Source organism: Silene latifolia, chromosome 11 (genome assembly GCF_048544455.1).
Source record: "Silene latifolia isolate original U9 population chromosome 11, ASM4854445v1, whole genome shotgun sequence".
Classification (NCBI taxonomy): domain Eukaryota; kingdom Viridiplantae; phylum Streptophyta; class Magnoliopsida; order Caryophyllales; family Caryophyllaceae; genus Silene; species Silene latifolia.
The window spans coordinates 167,093,167-167,119,871 of record NC_133536.1 but is presented as its reverse complement, the minus strand read 5'-3'; the positions used below and the strand labels follow the sequence as shown (position 1 = coordinate 167,119,871).

Here is a 26,705-nt window from a genome sequence, read left to right as displayed (position 1 = left end):
CACCATATTTCACGGATCTTGGTTGAGTTGTTGTATTTTGCAGGAATTGCGGTTGTTGGGTTGCTGATGCAATAAAAATGAACATGCTGCCTAGATGCAAGTTCTAGTCGGAGGTGAGACAAAATTATTTGCAGCTGAAAGAATCACTATCAACACTTTAAGTCTCAACATGAGCTACTCGAGGCTGATCCTACCTGAGCAATGTTGGTAGCTGCAACAAGATGATTTTATTTTTACATATATCATATCTTCTGATGTCAATTTGTCGGCCTCATTTTAGAAGCAACTTAAGTATGGAAATGAGATTTTGATTTAATAATAGGTGAGATTGGTGAGTGGAAGATGGATGAGATAGGGGCTTTGAGTATGATGGACGTCCTCAGGCTTAATCCCATTTTATGGATTGCTTCTATTATTCATTCAGGCTTTGGCTTATTCTTTATATTATGAGTATATGCCTCTACTCATTACTCCAATTGTATTGTTTGCTATTGTGACTATTTTTTCATAAAAATTCGGTATGTTTTATTTTATTTGTGTAAAATGCGACTTATCATCTCAAGTGAAATGGTAAACTATATACTAGTAAAGATTAAAAGGGTACACAAAATGAGTGTGTCCAGCTAGCTAAAGATATGTATCTAGTAATTTAAAGTAGTGTATCTCGCAAGCTGGGTAAAGGTATGTATCTACTAATTTAAGAGAGTGTCTCTATCAACTTAAATGAATGTATCTAGCAATTTAAAGAAGTGTATTTAGCTAGCTAAAAGTATGTATCTAGTAATTTAAAGAAGTGTATCTACTATTTAGCAATTTAAAAGAATGTATCAAGTAACTTAAAAGAATGTATCTAGCTAGCTAAAAGTATGTATCTAGCAACTGAAAGGAATATATCTAACTAGCTAAAATATGTATCTACTAATTCAAAGGACTATATATAGCAAACAAAAGGAGATTATCTAGTAATATAAATGAGTGTATCTACTAATTTACACGAGTGTATCCAGCAAGCAAAAAGAATGTATCTAGTAACTTAAATGAGTGTATCCAGCAACTTAAAGGAGTGTATATTTTCAAATATGTATCTATTAATTTAAAAGAGTATAGCTAGCAAACAAAAGGAAAAGTGTGCATACAACAAGTTGCACAACATATTATCAATGTTTAAAACTGTAGGAATCACCACACTGCACCCAAGTGGACGAGATAGTCGACTTTTTATGCCCATAAATAAGGTTCATATCAAAATCAATTGATTTCATTCAAGATAACCAAGACTTTTCCTCGAAATATTAACGTAACCAAAGCAGATCATTCATTTCCTATGGAAAATGTGTTTATACCACTCGATACACAACATTTATGAGTTGGTCCAAGTACGACTCACCCTATAAGTACCTATTTCAATTATCATTTCGTAGTAAGAATACAAGAATCAAATATTAATTATGTCGAAAACCTTCATAAAATCATTTATATATGAATATACAACCCACCAAATCCATATCCTTTTGGTGGGTATCAATTAAAACTATGTGGAAAATGATGGTATTATCATCTCCATTGGAATAATCAATTAAATGAACTCAATCATGAAGTTTAATCAATCCTCTCAAGGTTATACATAACCATTGTCTCAAGGGCTACTCAAAACGAACTCTCGAGAAGGCACTCAAGGTTCTTCAGGGTGCGATCAACTTTCTCCAGTTCTAATTCTCGAGCCCTGTCCATACCTCCTATGTTTTTTACTAAACTGATGGCTTCATCTAGGGAACCGTTAGATTAACAATTACTCCGTATTTGTCACTGCAATAAGAGTTCTTCCTGCAAAACTTGGTATCCAACATCTTCAGAGTTCATAGTTTGAGTCCTCGGTGTCAAAGTCATTTTCACTTTCCGAGTCGCTACAATAAGAATGGAGTAAATTATTAAGCCTTGGTCTTCACATTCAACAGACTCGACAACAACAAAACATTTGGCTAATCCTTATTAAATCCAGCTACACGCCTACACTACTTCACATTATTATACAAGGGAGCACTAACGAATAATGATCTTACTTGGTCTTCTTGCAGTGTTGACTGAGATCGTCGCAAAGCACCTTACCCATATCTCCTTGTTTGACAGATCCTTTCTTTATCAACTCGGCCAACTGTACCACTCAAATCAAAATTCAGAACTCTTATTTTCGCATGGATAACCATTATAATAAATGAAACAAGAGCACATGAAAGACACTCGCCTCATCTTGATTTCCTCCAAAGAACTTTGCTCCACTTTTTTAAAAACAGATATATTAGAAACCTCTTAATTCAAGAAAATGCCTGCAAAATAATACTGAAAAGTGTTCTCTTTCTGTAAAATACCTCTTAATTTCACAAAGTTGTATAACATGAATGACAAGATAGTAAGTATACTGAGCAACCGAGTTATTATGATACAGGGTGGAGGGTTATTTTGGTACAGGTTGTTCTGCATTCAGATTTGTTTTGGTGCTTAGCTAGAGCACAGTAAATTAATTAGTTTCAGGTACGAGTTAAATTAGTTTGCTGCTAAAAGAAAGCATAAGACAAAAGGTTCGCAAAAGGAAAGCTCTGCTTCAGGTGAATTTCACTATTCAAAATTGGTCAGGTTCCAATACATGGCCATATCAGACCGCCAATCTCACAGTATACATTATAAGAAAATGAAACAATACCAGATGTTATTGGCAATGGTAAGACACAGATAGCTAAGTATAAAGTTGTCGGGAAATTTAGAGCCATAAAATGGTATACCTCGACATTGTTCACGATTTAATTTCGTCGGCGGACGACTAGAACATCGTTGTCAATTTTTTCGACAATGAACCCAAATCCGCAACACCGGAAACACTTCTAGCTCTCCAACTTCATCCCCACGACTACCACATAATCTGTGTACCCAATAGTTTTAGCTTGTGTACCTAGTAGGATTACCTTGTGTATCCGAGGTTATATTTTATGCAACCACCACCTAACCATAAATTACCACTGCCTACTGCCGCCATACCAACACCACCACCAACCCCTATGACTACTACCACGAAGACTGACCAACTTTACCCATGACTAACACTAGACTGACCACTTCCTATCACTAAGGCAAACACCACAGCCACCAACGACCACGGACCACACCAGCCACTTATCCTCTTTGTCACCCCCATTTTGTATCACTACCACGAAACCACCACGCCCAACGCCTATCCTCTCTCCACCACAACCGAAAACTCCAATAAACATCAAGCAACAGCACCTACAACACCATTTCTGCTTAGACTCGCGTCACCTCGTGACTATAGCTCGGTCGACGCGCTAATCATCCCATTCCGTCAAACCCAATCAGATCCAACTCATTCAACAAACCTGACCATCTTAGTTTTCGACAATTATTCGCTATTTTTTGTAGATCTGAGAATTAAGTATCGATTTTTCTTTATATATGTCGTTTTCGAAGGAGATTGTTGGTTGAAAAACGATACTGAGTTCGAAATGGAGAAGAGGAGACGGGTCTGACGACAGATTTTGATGCTAAAATAGTTCTCATCGAGAATGTCAACATCGACGGTGATCGGTTCTCTTGTAAGGGTTTAATGCCGGCATGAGAGCTAGTGTTGAGTGCTTGGTGTTGCGCCGGTGAGATGATTGGTTCACGGAGCTTCGGTGACGGTGGAATTGGTGGCCGACGGTGAAGACAGGTGAGGGAGGTTAGAGATTTGGGGATTACGTTTGAAGGAAGAGGAGAATTGGAGAAGTGATAAAAGGGTTTAATTTAAACCTTTGATTAATTTGATCCAAGCGCTGATAAGTAGTTCGTAAGTTCGCACCGAACTTATAGTTCGCACGAGATCCTATTTCTATATATATATATATATATATATATATATATATATATATGCAACCATTGAACCTCACGTAACTCGAAACAATATGCGTTGTCACCTTAGTTTATATACATAGCGTTGAAAATTGTATAAATCGTACGACCATACGCAATAAGATAACCACCGTTGAGGCTAAACAATGATACAAAGCACCCACAACAAGAAATAATAAAACAACACTGAAAGATATGATGATTCAACCTAGTTTCAAAACGAAAAGTAGTTGTAACAGTACTACTCGATCGAGTTGGTTAGGCACTCGATCGAGTTGAGCTTACTCGATCGAGTTCATCAGCTGCTCGATCGAGTAGGCTGAGATCAGAACACCCCTCAAGTGCCACACCTGTAGTTACTCGATAGAGTGAGGGGCACTCGATCGAGTAGCCACAGGTCGAAAAGCCTCCAATAACCATGTTAAAATCAAACAACTATATAAACACGAGTCAAAACGCCTTCCCGGCTCCAATGTCCTGCATAAACAGTCTAAAAGTACTCAAAATACGGCCTTATGGCCAACATACATACCAAAGTCTAATAAAGTGCCACCAACAAAATAAATATTATCCGCTACAAATCCATGAACGATAGAAAAGAAAAGGAGTATCATCACTCCGCATCCTACTCATCCATGACCACGTCACCACCACCGCCGCTAGATGTGCCCGCTGCGGCTGCATCATTACCTGCGACTAGGGCTGAGCAAAACCCTATACCCGATACGGTTTTGAAAACCGTATCGGGTATACGGTTTTTAAATTCACAATTTTGTCGATACAGATCCGACCCGGTTTAACCGTATACCCGGTTTTCGTATACCCGGTTTTTCCGTATATCCAGTTTTCGTATACGCGAATACGGATTTCAGTTGTTTGTTGTTCAATTTATTGCATACGCGATAAAACCGGTACACCTTAACTTAAATTTAATAATAGGTTGCATATTAAAATAATCAATATTTCAATATTCATTATACAAATGCATTAGGGAAAAAGAAAGTGGACAAGTTAACGTGATTTTGGTTAAATTATTTAGTTTTTATAAGATATTTTAGTTTTTTTTTTCTTTTCAAAAACCGTATCAGAAACCGTATACCCGGTTTTGTTTTTGCCCTACCCGAATACGATACGGTTTTTTGAAAATCGTATCGTATATACGGAAATTCGTTTTATTGAAATCGTATACCGTATCGTATCCGTATATTAAAACCGTTTCGTATATTTTTGCTCACCACTACCTGCGACACCACCGACACCAGCATCCGCGCCCATACGCCACAGGGCCAAGCAACCGTAGGGATATGACTGGGGATCTCCCCAAGTAGATCTCTCCAAGCCGAAAGAGTGAAAAACTCCATTGTTGTCCCTAACACCCCTACACCATACTGGCTGCGCTGCCTCTCTCCCAAAGCCTTGTACGTACGCCATCTCGTGGAGGTTCCGGAGTGTCAAGGTCGAAGAAACCCTTTATGTGAGCTCACTCACTCTCATCTCTGGGCTGTAGAAAGGAGGGTAACCGGGGTACTGGTACTGTGGAGGTACAAGCTGTTCTGGCTGAGTCTCAGCCATCCTCTCCCTCACTCGTCGTGGTCCCCTCCCCACTCTAGGTTGGGCATCCTCAGGTCTCACCTGGTCCCCCTTCCTCGGCTCGGGCATCACCTCCAAGATATCTGGGTTAATGAGGTACACCTGCCTCTTAGGGCCCTCCTACTCCTCGTCATCAGAATCGGCAGCCACTACTGCCGCCGACAAAGGCTCGGTCACTGGGAGGTGGTCAGGATCGGGTATCTTCATCCAGCTCATCCCCCAAACCCTCCAAGCTAGCCCACCATCCTCCAAAGTTCTCAACCATTTCTGGTCGAGGAAATACTTTCGGTCCAGGGTAGGCACCAGTGGTCAAAGGGGTATAGGCCGAGGAGGCCTCAAAGGTAGTCAGCCTTTCTGCCAACCGGGTGGCAATGGCACCACAACTCAGAAAACGGGTGTCGGAAGAGGCCATCATGGCCAAGCTGGCACACACTATGTCCGGGGCACTAAAGGTGACTCTCTGGGAATGGGTGGGGTTAAATGACGCCACCAGCAATATCACCTCATGTGAGTTTAACTTACTCACATCCCTCCTCTCATAAAGCAGACAAGTCAAGGCACGGAGGAAAATCTTCAAGGTGACATGTTGGACATCGTTTATCAACATGTTACTCGAAGTGGGAGCGGGTTTGCCGGTGAAGTAAGGCATGAGGCTACTAACCCCACACTCAGACGGGATGCTCCTAAGGGCTCCCTTGGTAGGTTTGGCAAGGCCAAGGTGGGTGGTAAACATATCCATGGTACGAAGAAAACTGGTGCTCATAAGGCGGAACTCAACGGTCTGTTCCACTACATCATACTTAAAGGAACTCATGAACTCAAGGGTCAGAAAAGCATAAGAGTGCTTCCGGAGTCAGTACAACCCAGTCATCCCCAAAGTCTCGAAGATATGCCTAACATCAGTCTCAATCCCCAAGTCAGTCAAGAGAGTTGTGTCGATACAACGGGTGGGTCTCATCTTTCGTCTTTGTAAGGCAAAAAATTTATCCCTTTGTGTAAAGTCCAAAAAGACAACATACGGGTACTCAGGTACTGGTGGGACCGTAGGTCACCCACTCCCCTCTCCTAACTCGGGCTCAGAAGCCCTCCCCCTCTTACTCTGACGGGTTCCAACAGTTAGTCTCGGCATCTGTTTTCAACACATGACTTAGATACACAAACAACATATACTTGAAAACATATAAACATTCATGTATAATCATGGAAAAGAGTCACTATGTACACACTTTCACCAAATAGCCTAGAAATTACAACATTAAATTCTCTAATTTATCATTAGACGGTCTCTACAGGTGTTAAAATAATGGCAAGTATGGCATCAATTAACATCACAAATACTAATTTTGAGAAATAAACTTTCAAATTACCTTTAGCAACAAACAAATTTCACAAGAATATAGGACGAATTTCAGTTTGGGGCACTTTTAAGACGGATTTTTAAGACAAAATTTTGAGTGAAAACCATCAAATTCAACTCTAAACATGATATATACGATATACATTACCCAAATTTCCCCCTTTTATATACAAAAGACAACGAAAATTCAATTCAAAATCTCAAACCCTAGAAATTTCGAGTCATATAAACCTCCAATTTGATTCGAATTTTGCACAACTAACACCAATACCCAGCAAATTAAAGCAAATAAACCATGTGATAACAATTATAAGCAAGATTTGGCACATCTAAATCGAATTTTCAGCATACATTAACATCCTACATGCCTCTAATCAATTAAAAACATAGGAATAGGATAAACAAACTCACCTTGATGGATTAGCAAGCAAAAAGGGAGCGAATTAAGCAAGAAAACACAAGATCTAAGCACCAAAAATCACAAGGTTGAGAGCACTTTGAGAGAGTTTTAGGAATTAGGGTTTTGATGAATGAAATAATAAGGAAGAAATAATAGGAAAGAAGGGTTATGAATCACGCGAAATCCCGGAAACTGTTCACTTACTCGATCGAGTAAGTAGGTTACTCGATCGAGTGGCCTCTACTCGATCGAGTTGGAGCTACTCGGTCAAGTTTCCGCTGGCAGATCCAACTTTCTCGACGTTATAACTTCCTAACTAGATCGAATGAGGTCTACTCGATGGAGTATATACTCCTACTCGGTCGGGCAAGATTAAGAACGAGGTCAAAAGTTACAGATTCAAGTAACGGTTCCTACAAAATAGCAATGCGTATCGATTCCAAAAATGAATTCGGGAATCGTCACCGATCATTATACTCACTCAGGACATATTACTACTACTCAAATCCAATGTATCGATCTATCAAACATATCACTTCACTCAACACATTTTACTTCATCCTACGACAAGCATTACGGAACCCAATGCTTACCCTATTAACTTTCTCATGCATACACCCAACATATTTCTTTACCTCTAATCACGCATTTGCAATTTCAACAGGAGAACTAGCAGTTATGTCATTCTAAACATTCATCCAACATCATACCATTATGTATCACCCAAGCTTGCTAATAATTAAATCAAATCACCACGAATTAACAACTACTTTACTCAACTTATCTATACCATATCATGCAAGCATTTCAATCATTCATCCAACACATTTACCAAATACTACTTGCCAAACGTTATAACTAATTCAAAACTTACTACCTATCGTCATTACCACATACAAGACTTGCCATATCTTTTATATCTAACGCGTATAGGATGATTTAAGAAGCATTACTATCACCATATCGCACCACTCTGTCACGAATTATAAGCATTCCACCACTTCCATTACTTTCTTACACATTTCTACTCAACCATATACGCACACAGTTCCTCATCACAATTACACATACTAGCATCCATAAAGACCCCATCACAAGCATTTCTAACATGACTATTACACATACTAGGCACATAGTCTTCCGACTCGACATTCCCATACCCGGTGACTGGTTTAAGCATAATGGGGCCACGATTTTGAAATGAGGGTGCCTACTCACCAAAAATCTAGCATCAGTTGGGGCTCTTAATACACTTAGACAAGGTTCATTTTATTAGACTCACTACGTTCATTTGGCTCATTTGTTACAGGTTTCAAAATTGTCGCTCTGATAACACTTTGTGACACCCCCATATACTCAGGAGCCTTAACAAGACCTTCCCTAGCATATAAGAGCGTCACTATCTCGGTTGCCCGAGGACAGTAATAATCAAATGTCGATAAAAGAACAATTAAGTTACATTATAGTGATTAACAAAACTAAGATACACATGTATAAAGGTACAACTCAAACTACTGTCAGCTATGTGGACTACTTCTGTCGTAACTCGTGAAAGGCTCATCCCGCCAAGCACCCAGCTAACATCCAGATCACAACCTGCTAAGACTGACTGCTCACCATAAGGGATCACGGCAGACACAACAGAAACAAATAACAAAACAAACCACACAAGGTCAGTAACTGAAGAAACACACCAACAACCACAGACACAACACAGGTACAACAAAACGTACACACATCACATCTCCTCCAACTAATCTTCGCCACCGACTGTCCACTGGACCAGCCCTGCCAGTGGGGGACCGCAGCCGTACCCACCAAATTCCCGCTCATCATACTGAGCGATAAACCCATGTCCATTAATGTGCACATCCCCTCCTGTGGCGGGTTCCACGGAGAGCGAACTACGGTCGTGAAGACACTCCCGCAAGTGACTCGACTCAGCCGAGGACGCACCTCGAGAACCAAAGCCAACCAAACACAATCAGCTGCACCACAACAAAGATAAACGAAACAACACAACACCAACCAAACTACCACAATCAATCAATTACACCGACACTACAACCAGACCACATCAAAAGACATTCTAGACAATCAACAGTACTGAGTAGGAGAACCTACCTTTAGCCAATCACAGCGATTCCACGTCCGACCATATGATATCAATTAACCACGCAACACACCTTTACAAACAATACAACCATCTATCACTACCACTACAAACCTAACTGAAACAACAACGACAATGATGATGACGATGACATACCTACACATAGCTATCCGGCGTCAAGACCGCTACCCGACTCAAGCAACCATCCCCATGGCGTAAGCATCCTCAAGGACCTCAAAGGAAGGAATTATGGTGAAAGGAAGAAGGAGAGACGGCATCTAGGTTTAGGAAATGAGGTGCAGAAATGATTTGAGATTTCAAGAAACACGATTTATAATCCCTCGCTGCCAACCCGTTACTCGATCGAGTCACTAACTTACTCGATCCAGTGGCACCTACTCGATCGAGCCCCAAAGCTACTCGGTCGAGTAGCCTCAGCTAGATCGAGTAACACCAGTCAAAGTTCACATCGTCACCAGTCATCACTCATAAGGTTCCCGAAGGTCAAGATATGTCTCTAAGGTCGGTCAATGTCAGTCCACGGGTCCTTAAAAGGACGGGTATTACAGTATGTTAACCTTTCGAAAAATTCCTTCAGATAATTTTTATAATCCTTCGATAGCCCTCAGAAATACCCTTCGAATATATCTTTTTTTTTTGGGGGGGGGGGGGACGGTTAAGTATATTATAGAAATCAAAAGATCAAGGGTTACAATGTTTCATATATGCTTTGTACATCAAAAAATCATAAGTCAAAAGATGTCACTGGAATACCTACAGCCATACTCTGTCACGCTGCTGTAACGTATTGTCATTAAGCTTCTGAAATCTGCTCAGTACATCTGCAATAGTTTTCTGCACCAACCACTCTGGACTCCTCACCAAAGCACTGATTCTTACCTAATTTCTTATAGTCCAAATACCATAAAGAAGAGCCACATGATAAGCTCCCACAAATCTCCTTTGCATCTTGGTTATACCTCTACTTCTTGAGAACCACTCAATCAGATCATTTAGACTAAATTGAAAATGAAGTTTCCTCTGAAGGATACTACAACACGACCTTGTATATCTACAGAAGGAAATCAAATGCTCGTGGTCTTCAGGAGCTGCAGAGCAAATGTCACAATTACCATCCACACTGATACCCATTCGAATCATTCTATCTTTGGTGAGCTATTTTTTATGCATCATTGCCCAAAAGATAATTGCAGACTTAGGAATGTTCAAAGAATTCCAATAAATAAATCTCCAAATCACTTTAGGCTGATTGCCTCTCAACCAGTTACACCCTGCTCTTAGAGTATACTCAGTAGTTTCATTTAGCCACTTGTTCTGTGTGTAGGCTTGCTTGAATTTAGTTATAGTATGTGCAATTTTCTTTCTAAGACCAACTACAATCCGAGGGTGCACTATAGTCAGACCACTCAATGTTTTTCATATAAACATGATTTACCCATCTTACCCATAAGTGATCCTTTTTACTAGCAAGCCACCACACATAGTTTCCCATAAATGCTATATTCAAATTCTTAGTCTCTTTGATGCCTAATCCACCTTCTTCTTTAGATAAACAGCAAGTGTTCCAACTGAAATCAGGTGCTCTCTTATATTGAGCTCCTCCTCCCCAGAAAAGTTTATGCAGATGGCATTTATCCTCTTAATGATGCCATTAGGTAGGAAAAAAATTTTTAGCCCAGTAAGCATGAAGAGAGGTCAGAACTGATTGCACCAGGATCAATCTCCATGCTGAGAGATGCCTATTTCCCAATCCTTTAATCCTTGCAACTATCTTATCATTCAGCTTCATCCCCTCAGTTTTTGTGAGTTTCTTTGCAGAAATTGGTACCCCTAAGTACTTGAAAGGAAGCCTGCTCTGATGAAAACCAAGTACTTGGAGGATATTGTCAATAACATTGGAAGGCACCCCATTCAAGTATATTTCAGTCTTATCTTTATTCATAGTCAAACTAGATGCATTAAAGAATGTGGATAAGCTTCTTAAAATCCACATGATAGAGGTCTTAGTCCCTTTGCAAAACATGAGTAGGCCATATGCAAATAGCAAATGGTGGTTTAACCTAGTGTGCCTACAAAGAGGATGGAATCTGAACCCCTCTTGATAAGAGATCACTCCCAAAATCCATGATAAGTACTCCATGCATAGAGTGAAAAGGAGAGAGGACAAAGGATATCCTTGCCTTAATCCTCTCTTTCCAGGAAAGAACCCAAAATTACTACCATTAACAGCCAGGGAATATATAGGAGAAGTCACACAACTCATAACCAGTTCAATTAACTTCTGAGGGAATTTAAAAGCTTGAAGCATTTGTTCTAGAAAAGACCATTCCACAGAGTCATAAGCTTTCCTCACATCTATCGTAATCAAACACCTAGGTGAGGCCTACTTCCTATTGTAAAGTCTCACCAAATCCCGACAGATTAACACATTCTCCACAATATTCCTTCCTTTCACAAACCCCTCTTGATTTTCACTGATAAAAGTTGGCAAATTTTGTTAAGTCTACTAAAAATCACTTTAGCAATAGCTTTATAGACTGTATTACAGCAAGCTATTGGTCTAAACTCAATCACACTTACAGGATTAGTAACTTTAGGGATGAGGGTAAGAGTTGTAGTGTTTACTTGCTTAAGTAGCTTACCAGTCCTAAAGAAATCCTGAATGGCAACAATAGTATCATCTCAAACAACCTCCCATGAGTCCTTGTAAAACTGACTGGTATATCCATCAGGTCCAGGAGATTTCATGGCAGGAATAGAAAAAACGTTGGCTTTAACTTCTTCTATAGTCACTGGAGATAAGAGGAATCGTTCTTGTTCCTTGCTTATTAGAGTGCCAGTCCTGACTGTGGGATAATGCACCGGAGTTGTGGCTTAACTAATACCCAATAATTCCTTATAATAATTAAGGAATGCTTCATAAATATCATGTGGATTGTTGTACAACATACCATCAGTCCCTTTAATTCACATCACTCTATTATGAGTCTGCCTAGCTCTAATTTGACTGTGAAAGTACATGGAATTCTCATCCCCAAATTTACTCCACTCAATTTTAGCCTTTTGACTAAGAAAACTATGTTTACTTTGCACAGGTGCTTATAAGTCTCTGAGGCCTCACTCTCAGCAGCCAGGATATGAAAATCAGTAGGTTCCCGATGCATTTGAATTTGTAGATCTTCCAAAATGGCCTTAGCAACCCCAACAGATTTCTCTATATCAGAGAATCTGTTCCTATTCAGTTCCTTCAAAGGTTTTTTCAGATTCTTTAACTTAGTAACAAGTTGAAACATGAGGGTGTCATTCACATGCTTGCTCCATACAGACTTCACAATATCCTTAAATCCAGCATCCAGACTCCACATATTATAGTACCTAAATAGAGGTCTCCTTTGATCCCCGACCTCTCTTATAGCACACACATGGGTTATGATCAAATAACCCCTCAGGAAGAAAGTGAGCATATGCAGTAGGATACAAAGCCATCCAATCATCATTTATCAAGAATCTATCTATTCTAAAAAAAACCTCTAGAAGCAAGGTCTTGCTTGTTATTCCAAGTGAAGAAATCTCCTTGCCCCTTGATATCATTCAGTATTGAACACAGTCCCTGAAAGCAGCAATGTCATGCCAGGACACCTCTCTCCATATTTTTTCATTAAAATGAAGAACATTGTTAAAATCTCCACATACTCCTCATGGCCTAGAATATCTATCATGTTCCTCCTTCAAATGGGTCCATAAATCATTCCTCTAACTGTCTTCATCGAAGCCATAAACCACACTAAACATAAACTGATCTCCAGTAGACATTTAAGTCACATGAGCAGTAATGGTTTCTGCAGTAGTATGGAGAACATTAATATTAAATACATTTGGATTCCAAATAAGCCAAACTTTCCCCTCTTGATGAAAACTATTATTGTTAACTCCTAGCGAATGAGAGCCAAGGTTATTTAAAACATTATCAAAATCTTGCAGCTTAATTTATGTTTCTACTAAACCATAGAGACCAATATTATTTTGAAATAGAAATGTTTTGACATCTAATTTTTTATTGATCCCATTTATTCCCCGATCATTTCAACATCCAATGTTATCCATGATTAACATTCCCAGGTGGTTCCTCCTGCCCCCTACTCAGTTGTTGTTTACTCCTTAAACTAATAGAAACATCAGCGGCATAAGAATTAGATGGAGATAAGTGAGAGCTAGGCTGCATGTGCTCTTATCTACTCACTTGTTGTAGCACATATACATGTGTTAGAACAGAAGAGTTATGGTATACTGGTCCTCCAAAAGGTATCTCAGTAGGCACAGTTCCAGGAACTATAGGAGGGTGAACTACAGTTGAAGGAGCAGCTTGTTTAGGTCTCCATACCTTGTGTGGTGGCTTAGGGGCAGGTGCTACAATTTTCCTTTTTTACACATTTCCAACGTGTGTCCTATACCCTTACAGGCACCACATACAGTTGGCCTCCACTCATATTCTACCAAAATGCTAACCTCTTGTCCTTTCTCATCTTTGAAATAAAGTTTATCAGGAACTCCTGACCAACATCCACCTCTACCAGTAGTCTAGCATAACCTAACCTGGTCCTATCCTCAGTAGCTCCATCCCGTTTAAGAAACTTTCCAATCAGGCTAGCTAGCTTCTCAAAGCTAGTTTTACCCTAGAATTTCAGAGGTAGACCTCATAGACGAAGCCAAATAGGCACAGACTTGACTCTTTCCTTCAAAAGGCTAACTGCCTCAGTCCAAGGCTTGACTACAAGAGGTTTGTTATCAAACATAGAAAACCCCTGTTGTAAAACTAGGTTCTGACATTCCTTTGTGGGAAATCTAATCAAGAACACTCTATTGGGAAGGAATGAAATCTTATCAAAGTTATAGACCCCCCAAATTTTCTGGACAAACCCATGTACCAATTTCCAAGGAGGATTACTACCTCAGACATAGCATACTACAGCAGTATCCCAAAACTGAATTTCAGAGTCAACATCTTCTGGAGTAAGTTGTAGTAAATTCGAAGAGGAAAAGGCCACAGAAGGAGAAACCTTAGAAGGAGAAGCACGTTTACCTGATACTTCAGTCCAACCTTCCTCAGCATCTTCATTTTCAGGATTCTCAGCAGGTGTATCCTCAATAACTTCAACAATTGCATCCAAATTAATCTCAGGAATTCCAACAACTGCACTCGTAGACTTAGTTTTTCTCGCATCAGACGACTGTGGGATTTCAACCTCAATAGAAGACGATTCTACATGATCCATGTCTAAATTATGATCTACACAATTTGTAAAACAAAGTCTCACTAGTAAACTCCATATTACGTAGTTCTAAATCCACCACTCCAACCACATCTTCACTGAGCATACTCAAAAATTTGAAAAACCCAAAATTTGTAACCACATCCAACAAGAAGTCATTATCCTAATAAGGGATTCCTGAACCAATACAATACTCCCCAAGCACTGGACGACCGGAGAGCGTAAGGAGCACATAATGACGAAACGCAGCCTCTTGTAACCTAGTAAAGAACATGTCAAAGTAGTTTTCAATAACCACAGAAAAGACCCAATAAGCTATGTAACTAAGGTCATGGTTATGAACCTGAGCACATTATTCTTGAACTTGTGGGTTTTCATGACTTGAGGTTTCAATAAGCCCAACCAAGTTCCGAGTACCACAGCAAACCAAATAAACACCACAATATTATATTTCAACCCATGAATACAATACACCACTTTTCTCTTGAACACATATTTCCTCTCAATTAAAAACACAATCAAATTCACAATCTAACACCACCATGGTTTTGGACCTATTAAATGTCCTTCTCTTTGACATGGTTGAATCAAAAGATGGGTGTTTTGGAAGATTGGTTGAATCAGGGCTAACAGTGGAAATTTCAGGAGATTGACAAGCAATATTTGTGGGAATTGGCTCAAATTCATTGCTTTCTGAACCCAAATCAATTTTAACTGCATCTTCCACTTGCTTTTCTTTGTCCTCCTTGTTGGGATTCATTGAAAAAGAATGAGATTTAAGACAATGTAAGAAAAAAACAAGATTAGATCTTTATGTAGGTTTTAGAGATGAATATGTTGACTTTCGGAGCTATACTTGCTCACTCGCTCCCAAGCCTCCCTCCACGTTGGATACATTTATATTGACTATTGGCTGTTAAATTTGTTTTTTTTTGGTTAAAACTTTTGGCTGCCAAATTGGAATTTTTTGGCAAATAGGTGTTGATTAGCAAAATAATTAAGGAGTTGGTGTTCCTTAGAAACTATTTTGGCCAATGATGTCCACGTCATCAAGTTTTTTTTTTTTTTCAATTTTTATAGTAAGCCGATGAAAATGAAAGTGATGACGTGGACACCATTGGGGCAAAATAGTTTCAAAGGAACCCAACTCGCTACTTATTTTGCTAATTAACTCCAATTTGACAAAAAAATCGCCAAATTGAGAGTGGGAGACAATATATCCTTGAATCGCAAAATCAGGAATTCAGATAATACACGATGTTCACGCGCTTCCATAAGTAAATATAAACGTGGCAAACCGGTTATTTCGGATTCAAGTTGGGGTCATGTTAATTAAATCGGTTTGACTTAATTGTGATTGACTTTAATTTCGGATTCTGTCAGGTTTATTTCAGTTAGTCACTTTAACCAGTTTATCCTAATTCAACTCGGGTTATACATCTCGTCAATATGAATTCAGTTGAGTTTTAGACTTTTAGGACATACTTTTCTTGAGTTAAGGGTAAAAAAAATTAGCTTAATTGTACCTAATGTTTTCCAATTTGAATGTAATAATTCAAAATACCATTAATAAATAAACAATCAATGAAAACACCTAAGATATGAGTGGTTTTATGAGAAAATAAATAGTTTGCTCCTAGGTTAATCGATTTAGTTCTTATCGGTTCGGATATATTTTGGTTCGAGTATCATTTGATTTATTGAAATTAGTTCAATTTTGCTCTGATTCGGATTGAGTAAGCCAGGTTTCGGGTACTTTTCAGTTTTTCGACTTCTGATTTATTTGCTAGGTCTAGCAAATGCTTAAAATTTTGGAATTCTTTTCCTTGAAAAATGATAAAGAGATTGTTAAATGTAAAATAAATTACAAAGTAGTCTCTTTATATTCGTTATTTATTTATCATTTATATTCGTTATGAGCTATATTTTAATTAAAAATATTAATAAATAATCGATAGTGATGTAAGAGAATTTGGCAAAATCTTAATTAATAGAAAGCAATAGTTATATCAAAGTCACAATTAAATGCACGAACCATTTACGTATCTATCTATATAATAACATAAAAAGCTAAGTTGAGCATTATTTCAGTGACACGTGGCATAAGCAAGCATCCTTTTAAGTCGCCATCTGGCAGAGTCCTTATTTACTACACGCTTCTTATGTTTACCGTTTACGTAGATGGTAAGGGCTCGTTTGGTTGATCCAGAAAATAAACTAACGCCGTGAAATTCAATTCATGTGAATTACCTAGGGAGATGTAGGCAGTTCAATTCCCCCATTATGTAGGCATTCAAAACTCCAAGAAATATTGAATGCCTACATTTTACCAAAAAAATGACAACCAAACACTCTCCATTTTTTGTAATTCATGGGATTTTGCAATTCCCATGATTTACAAAGGTAACCAAACTACACCTTAGTGAAGTTGAAGGGGCACAAATAAATGCAAATTGACTCATTATCATAAACATTGGTAATTAAATATAGTGAGACGTTTCTCCTTGCTAGGTCACTAAAGGATCAAAATTATTAAATCTCCTCACATAATTACCCCTTAACTATTCCTATAAAGAGTGAGAGCATGGTCACAAAATGGAAAAGGATGGATCCACCAAACAAACTACCATGGCAAACATACAGATTTTTTTTTTGGACGCTTCTTGTAAGCTATGTTCTTCAATATTGCTTTGTATTGGGTTTATATTTTCTAATTCTATTACAAAAATTTTTAGAAAACGACTAACAATGGTTTTGTGTCTCGTAACAATTTTTCAAGGTTATCGAATGCTCATAGACAACTCAATCTTCTATGTCCACATTATTAATTCTAAGGTTTGTTAAATTTATATTCAACTCTTAAATTTAATTTTAGTGTGCATATTTAAGCGCGCTTTTGAGGTCCTTGATAAAGTATAGCAGCCTAACATCTTTATTAATTAATGGATCTCGAATGCTGAAAAGGGCACTCCTCTATTTGGTAGTACCGGTACAGACAAGAAGTCCTCCATCCTCGACTAAAATAATGATAGTACGTCTTCATACTTGATAGTAATTTTATTTCACTGTTTTGTTCCTCTCATTTGCTTATTTAGTTTTAAGGTTTAATTATTTTTGAAGCATATATATATATATATATATATATATATATATATATATATATATATATATATATATATATATATATATATATATATCTGTGTGTGTGTGTTTGTGTGTGTGTGTGTGTTTCCTACTGTGTGAGGAAACAGAATGACAATGTATTCAGTATTTTCTAATGTCCTTGGATTAGCAGCATTGGTATTTTGTTGTAGCCTATATCAAATCATATTATTACTGTATACAAAAATAAGGTTGTACAAACGTCTTGATTGAAGGCGATTATGACATTGAGTTTTTTACGACATTGATACTCCGTTGCAATCCTATTTCAGATCAAAATTGTTGTTGGTTATACATGTAATACTACAAATGTTCTGAGTTATTATTGTGACGTCTTGTGATAATATTGGTGTAGTTGATAATTGTAAATGGATAATTAAGTATCATAAGTTGGATGGTTCTCTGTTGTGTGGATGTTTATAAATGTTGTTACAGTAGTTATGGGTGAACTTCGGGACGAAGTTCATTTTTAGGGGGGAAGACTGTAATACTCCGTAATTTAATAATAATTTATGTAATTTAAATAGTTGATTAATGGCATTTCTAATAATAATTGCAAATAAGACGTTAATTAAATAATAAAGTAAGTAAGCGAGTCTGAATTGGACTTAAAAGCTAATTAAGCCTTGAGCCGTGTGATGTAGATAATTGGGCTGATTATATTAAGGCCTAATATGAGTAGTAGTCAGGATTTAATGCGTGATTTAAAAATAATATAATAAGAATGACAATAATATGGTAATTCCTAATAGTAATCGGAATAAGGCAATAGTTTCCTAATTGACCTCATATACTCTCTAAGTTTAGACTATAAATACTAAGAGATCTGAAAAATAAAATACAAAGATAGAAGAACCAGACTTAAGAGACGGAAAGAGCAATTAGCGATAAAAGGTAAAAGACCGTCTAAATTTATGTTTATATCATCGTACTCAATTAAATTATTGTTTAAACACCGTATGGACCACCGTGGATAATACTGTGACCCTCATTAGTTGCCTTTGACCATGGTGATACTAGCAGAACCCGTCGTGGCCTTTGTCAACCACCGTGGGTGGCAGAATTTGTGTCTAAAGGGCTGGTTGTCGCGGATTTAAGACAGAAATTGTGACTTGTATGTTTGACAAATAAACGTGGGACCTGGGTGGTTGGCTAAGTCGGCTAAAGTTGGTCTTAATGGTGGTGTCGGGGTGGCTTCAAGTGGTGGTTGGTACGGTGGACTGTCGGGTTGTGGTGGTTGAAACGGGTTTGTGTTGTTTATATGGGTTGTGTGTCGTTTGGTGGGTCGTGAGTAGTTGTGGCGGGTGGTGGTACCACTGTGGGTCAATGGAGACTATGGTGGTGGCTACGGGTTGTCACGGTGGTGGTAGGGTGGTGAGTGTTTGAGTTGAGTTGTTTTGTGTCGGGTTTTCGGGGGACTATTTAGGGCGTGGTTTTTTGGCTTAGTTAGGATGGATAGGCTGATGGTTTCTGGTCGTCGGGATTGGCCGTAGCGCGGGCTAGGGTGTGGCAAGTTTGGGCGGTGCTGACGGTAGCTAGGGGTGTCGTGATAGGTGGGTTAAAGGAGGGGGTTTGAACACGGCTTTTGCCGTGATGTATGGTTGGTGTTTGAAGAGTCTATTGATCCAAAATACTCAAGAGGGGGGGGGGGGGGGTAAATTGAGGATTTAAAACTTTTGAAAGCTTTTTCAATTATGCGTATGTAATTGATTATTTAAAGTTTATTTATTAAACTTTAACTAATCAACTAATGAATGTAAAACGAAAAAAACGCACGAACGAAAGAGAGGAGACGAACGGTTTTTGAAGTGGTTCAGTTTCACAAGTCGAAACCTACGTCCACTATTCTCGATTAATAAATTTAGTACCTTTCTACGGATTAATAATTTACTAACCCAACTTGTACAACTAACTCTAGCTGTAACTCAATGAGTACCGTTAAATACTCGAGTGACTAACTTACGGTAATAAGAAAGCACTAATGATTCTACTAAAAGTTCACGTTAATGAACGAGTAAGAAATCAATTAAGCACTATTATCTGATAATAATAACAATAAGAACGATTATACGAGTTTAAAACACACGACCTTTCAAAAATAACAAAAACGGTTTTCTGCTTTGAAACACACGATTTGCTTTGTAAAAATAAGATCAATTTTTATGCTTAAGGTCTCTGCTTTAAATGTTGCAAAGAACAAAGTATTTATAGGAAGGAAAGAGCAAGGCAATTCGGTTCATAGAAACCCTAATGGCCGAATAATAAGAGATATGTTAACAAATCATATCTTCTATTATTTCTTTCCTAAAAGCCTAAAAGATAATAAAGAATATTCCAAAAGATAGAATATAATCTATTCAAATATTATCTTTACTATAAATTCTAAGATATGATAATATTTCTTATAACAAGAATATCTTTTATCATAAACAAATATATTAAGTAAGATATACAAGATATGTAAAGATATTATTATAGAATAAAATCTTTACCAAATACACCTTAGGTTACACGAGATGTCACGGCTCATATGCCTCGTGACTCGTGCAAATCCTAGCTCAATATATGGGTTTGAATTTAGGTTTTAAGAGAGATTATGTTGAAACCCTAATTAGTAGCATAGTCGAACTCATAAGTTGACCCAAAACAACTACTAGTCAACGTTCAACAAAAAACCGAACTCCGCACTAAACCGGGCTTTATTACATAAATACTTTTATCAAAACATTTAAAATAAACTTTAAAACAATTTTCAAAACAATTTTGAAACATTATATGTCGTGTATAATAAACTCAGCATCTCAATGTTATAGTAGGGGAGCTATAACATTGAGCTCTTTTACTAGTAATGTTATAGCTGCAAAGCTATAACTTTACTAATTCAAGAAACTCATTCTTGGTTATCATTACGAGATAATCATCTATACTATTCTAATCTTCAGGGAGATCTTCGAGTATAGGCTACGTCATCATCCAAGCTTGATTAACCTTTAGACGGACTCCGTCTTCATATAAATCTTGAATGAATCTTCACATCGTTTGATCTTGAATAGAGGTTTGACTATTGTATACTTCCATCACACTTTCCTTTGTTGCTTGTATTAAATAAGTTGAATCTAAAATACTTAGACAAACGATTACGCGCAACAAGTATATAAATTATAAAGCACCTTGACATCATCAAAACATAAACATATAACCTATATGATTCAACAAATTCCCCCTTTTTGATGATGGCAAGCCTCCTAATTTTGTGACTAAGTAAAGAGTTCCCCCTCAATGTAATACCGTCATCTTAATAATAAAGATTAACGCAAGATCAAGACGATTAATCATAAAACCGAAACTTTAAGGACTTTAAGAGACAATTGGTCTTGACAAGGAGCAAGCTTAGGTAGATGCTTACCATAGACGTTCCTTCCCCCTCTCGACATCATCGAAAAGTTAAGAACAAAACTAAAATGACTAGAATAATATAAGACGAGATAAGAGATAAAACGTCGTAAAGAACAAATTTAGCACGCATAACTATAAGCATCTAGAGGATTAATGATCATACAAACTAAAGAAAACATGTTTAAAGCCAATGGGCCGAATGAAACACATGTTTAAAGAGACACTTGGGCCATAATCCACAAGTGTATGCCAAAATGGGCCGAATTATAAGTTTGCAAACACACCACTAGAAAAATAAAAGAAAGCTAAAAATAGAGAGTTAAATATGGTAAGGCAAGGGTAGATCAAATGTTGCGGGTTTTATATGGGTTCACGTAGTAGGGCCGAGTACGATGCTCCAAGGCATCAAGACGATCAAGTGAGCTCCACACAAGTTGGGACACACTTTGAAGACTCCGTTCAAAGTTGAGCACCTTCAAAGACAATGCTTTAGTGGCCTCCAATGTAAGCGATTGATCATTTTCCATAGCCTTTCCGTGCATAACCAAAGCACCACCTTGACTCGTGAGAAATGTAAGACGATCTCCATGCGGGAACACTTTCCCACGGATTACTTTCAATTCCCGTTCAAAACCCATTAACCTCTTATCCACCTCACTCATACACGCATAAACCCGAGAAGCATCGAAACCCGACTCCATAGACCGTGACGGACCAACTTGAGATAAAACCGTTGCCAAGTTAGTTGAATGCTCCTCAAACTTCTCCATTAAGCTAGTCATAAAACCTTCCAATTTTGCCTCCATAGCCCCCAAACCCGAATCACTCGGACTTTTCTCAACATCCTTGACAATAAGTAACTCGGGTCCATCAACGAGAAGACCCATAAGCTTAATCAAACGATCACACATGCAATCCCGTGCACTTAAACCGTAACTATCCCTTCCCACCACTTATTTCACTTCTAACAACCGAGACACCCACATCCCATATGGAAGGTCGATTGTTGTACTTAACTTCTCCTTGGTAACCGTGAGACTCGTTTGAATGATACGATGTAAAACAAGACTCGCTAAATTCAGTTTTTGTCCCTCCAACCACGAGTATATTATGATAGCCTCATAACTCGAAACTTTATCTCGTCCGCCCCTTCTGGGCACAACCGTGTTCCAAAGAAAGTTCAAGAGGAACTTGATTTTTGCTGAGAGAGGATGAACAACAATGTTCCCACCGTCCGTCCCAACCTCTTCAAATTACTTTTTAACCAACATCTTCTTTTCACTAACCACATTGGACCATTCAAGACTCGGATTAATTTCAATTCCGCCATCGGGAACCGAAACAGCAGAGCAAAAATACAAAACAGAGACCGTCACATAAACACCATTAACCAACGCATGCAAGACCCCTTTCTTGACCGACACACTAGCAAAGAATTGAACAACTTCAACTGGATAAATAGGACCCGAAAATTGACTAATGTCACTCCACCTTTGAAAATCAAGAAAATCGATAAAGAACTTAAGAGCGGGAACATTAACCAACCAAGATTTGGGATAATACCTTCCTCCATGGATAGAATACCTCGAAACACGAGAAACAAAGATGCTTTCGTCATGAGTAAATCGGACTCGATTTAACCCTTCTTTTGTGGCGGTTTTCGAAACATCCCGGAGCAAAGTTCGTGCCACACCATTCCTTATAACAACCTTGGGTTCCTCAATATCGTCACCTTCATCAACAACTACCTTTTTTTTCCCTTTAAAAAGGCGGCGTCTTTTTCCCTCGGACATCGAGTCATCCCGACCACGAAACAGGGGCGTAGCTAGGTTCGGTTGAGGTGACGGAAAGCTAGTGGAATTAAGATCATGAGATGGTAGTGGTGATGATGGTTTGTTAAAGTGGCGGTTTTGTTGACGGCGGGTTGATGATCGGGTTTTTACATGGTTTGAATTCATTGTGATGTTGATGGTTGAGTAAAGGAGGTGATGTTGAGATGATGGTAAATATTTTGAAAAGAGAATAAAGTTATGCAAGTGGGTTGTGGGTATGGTTTACACGGCAAGGGAGGGGGGTAATTATAATGCTATGACTTAGGGTTAGGTGATATAAGGCAAGTGGCATCCTAGTCTATGGTAAATATGGAATAAGGTAAGTGGTTGAATAAGAATAAGATTTTAGAAATTGTTGTATGAATAGGAAATATATGCCGTGTGGAATTGTAAGACAATATAGGAGAGTTTTTTTTTATAAGGAAAATAAAAATATGGTGTATCTTGATAAAAGATAAAGTTTGTATGACAATTAAATTCCAAATAACAAATAGAATTTATGATAAATATTTTCCTATAAACAAAATTATTCATGCAACTTAATATACGGACACAGTCATACAATCTTAACTTAAACTAGTTAGTCATAAAGAAACTAAACGTGTACAGAAGCTTAGGTACCACCGATTAAACCAATTTCCAACCGTAAAGTCTCAAATCGTTCTCTAGCTAATGATTTTGTCAAAATATCTGCCCATTGTTTTTCCGTACTACAAAATTCAAGTTTTATATTCCCCTTAACAACATGGTCTCGAATAAAATGATGTCTAATTTCAATGTGTTTAGTACGTGAATGTTGTGCGGGATTTTTAGAAATAATTATTGCACTAGTATTATTACATAAAATAGGAATACATCCTACATCAACACCATAATCACGTAATTGTTGCTTAAGCCATAATAATTGAGTACATACCAGTCCTGTAGCATTATATTCGGCTTCAGCAGTTGAGAGAGCAACCGAATTTTGTTTCTTCGAACCCCACGTAATGATACACGGTCCGACAAAAGTGGCGACACCCGACGTGCTTTTTCTGTCTAGAGAACATCCTGCGTAGTCGGCATCGGAATAACCGACTAGATCGAAGTTACACTCCATCGGTTACCATAAATACAGCTTGGCCGTTCCAATTAAATATCGTAAGATTCGTTTTACGGCCGTCATATGCGATTCTTTGGGAGATGATTGATATCTCGCACAAACGCATACGCTAAACATAATATCGGGTCTACTTGCGGTCAAATATAACAGTGACCCAATCATTCCACAGTAAGTTGTTTCATCAACTGATTTACCGTCTTCATCTAATGTCAATTTCTTATCTGCAACCATCGGTGTAGGCATAGCATGAGAGTTTTCTATTCCGAATTTCCGGATCAATTCCTTGATATATTTCTGTTGATGGATTTTAATGCCTTCATCAGTTTGTTGTATTTGCAGACCTAGGAAGAATTTCAATTCTCCCATCATACTCATCTCGAACTCGGAGGTCATTAACTTAGAAAAATACTTGCATAGGCTTCGGTTAGTCGATCCAAAGATAATGTCATCGACGTAGATTTGAACAACCAAAAGGTCAGAACCCTCAGATTTTAGAAATAGGGTTTTATCAACGGATCCTCAACTGAATCCACTGTCAAGTAGAAACTTAGATAATCTATCGTACCATGCCCTAGGTGCTTGCTTCAATCCGTATAGGGCTTTATCTAATTTGAAGACGTGATCTTCAAATTTGCTATGTTTAAAACCAGGGGGTTGTTCAACGAAGACTTCCTCCTGTAGATATCCATTTAGAAATGCCGTCTTGACATCCATTTGGAAGAGCTTCATTCCCTTATGTGCTGCGAATGCTATCAGAAGTCTAATAGCTTCAAGACGAGCAACAGGTGCGAAAGTCTCGTCATAATCTATACCTTCTTGTTGATTATAACCTGGAACCACCAATCTTGCTTTATTTCTGGTAATGACTCCGGCATCATCTAGTTTGTTCCTAAAGACCCATCTTGTTCCAATGACAGATCGATCCTTTGGTCTAGGAACTAAATGCCAAACCTTGTTTCTTTCGAACTGTTGTAACTCTTCTTGCATAGCTATAATCAAATGTGATTCAGCAAGAGCTTCATTGATATTTGTTGGTTCGATCATGGATAGAAAAGAGTAGAAAGAGCAGAAGTTATTCAAGGAACGTCTAGTTTGAACACCCTTCTTAATATTCCCTAGAATATTTTCCATGGGGTGTGAGCTCTTGTATTTCCACTTTGTTGAAGTACTTGGTTCGTCATAGTTATTTGAGCTTGACCCAATTTCATTTGGCCTTAAATTGGAGGAAGTTCCCCCTGAATCCAATCCGGGTGTCGTATTAGAACCGATTATAACCTCGGATTCTACACCTTGATTTGGATTCAATGTTATAGTAACATCATCTATAACATTGGTTTGAGAATCCTTATTTTGAGTCAATGTTATAGTGTTATCAACTATAACTTTGGTTTTCTCCTTTTTAACTTTTGAGGAACGATCAAGTTCATCACTTGTTCCCTCAATTTCATTATCCTCTAATTCCAGTTCCGGGGGATTGTCTCTTGAGAGACGGAAGTCGGGTTCATCCAAGTCTTCTTCCTTATCCTTTAAAGGCTTATCAAACACATTATCCTCATCAAAAATAACGTGGACACTTTCTTCAATACAAAGAGTTCTCTTATTGAAGACTTTGTAAGCCTTGCTATGATCTGAGTATCCTATGAAAATCACCTCATCACTCCTAGGGTCGAATTTACTTAACCGGTTTTTACCGTTATTATGAACAAAATATTTACTCCCAAAGCAACGAAGATGGGAGATATTAGGTTTTCGACCTCTAACATGTTCGTAGGGGGTTTTCTTAAGAATAGGTCGAATCATAGCACGATTATGGATATAGCAAGAAGTACTAATGGCTTCAGCCCAAAAGTTACGAGCTAAACCACTACACAAAAGCATTGTACGCGCCATATCTTCCAAAGTTCTATTCATACGTTCAACGACACCGTTTTGTTGAGGATTTCTTGGTGCAGAGAAGTTATGCCCTACACCATTTACTCTACAATATTCTATGAAAGCTTGATTGTCAAACTCGGTGCCATGATCCGTACGAATAGATACAAGATTAGTCTTATATTTGTTTTGAACACGTTTCATAAGACAATCAAATTCATTAAACGTTTCGTCTTTTGAATGAAGAAAGATAGGCCATACATACCTTGAGTAATCATCTACAAGAACAAAGACGCACCTGGATCCTCCTCTACTCCTTACCTTCATTGGTCCACATAAATCCATGTGTACTAATTCCAACGCTTGATTTGTGCTTACTACTCTTTTCGGTTTGAATGATGATCTTACTTGTTTGCACCTTGCACACGTGTCACACATCTTTTCTTGGTCGAACTTGATCTTAGGTAACCCTTCAACCAAGTCCCACTTCTTGAGTTTGTTCAAGGTTAGTGAGCTAATGTGACCAAAGCGTTTATACCACAAACAGGGATCATCAAGTGTAACTTTCATGCATGAGAAAGAGTTAGTGGGCACAGCATTTAAATCTACCATATAGACATTTCTTTTCCTGTGGCCTTCTAAAATAACATTGCTAGTTTCTTCAATAATGATGCGACAACTATCAGTATGGAA

At 38.1% G+C, this 26,705-nt stretch overlaps 1 protein-coding gene across 1 annotated transcript; it reads right to left on the bottom strand.

Annotated features, from left to right (window-relative positions):
- Positions 1 to 11,029: 11,029 nt before the first annotated feature.
- LOC141614321 (uncharacterized) lies at positions 11,030 to 12,743 on the bottom strand. Its single transcript, XM_074433077.1, has 3 exons — positions 12,465 to 12,743; positions 11,838 to 12,036; positions 11,030 to 11,691 (listed from the first exon to the last, which is right to left on the bottom strand). Exons 1-3 carry the CDS (start codon positions 12,741 to 12,743, stop codon positions 11,030 to 11,032), a joined length of 1,140 nt encoding a protein of 379 aa, XP_074289178.1.
- Positions 12,744 to 26,705: the final 13,962 nt, after the last annotated feature.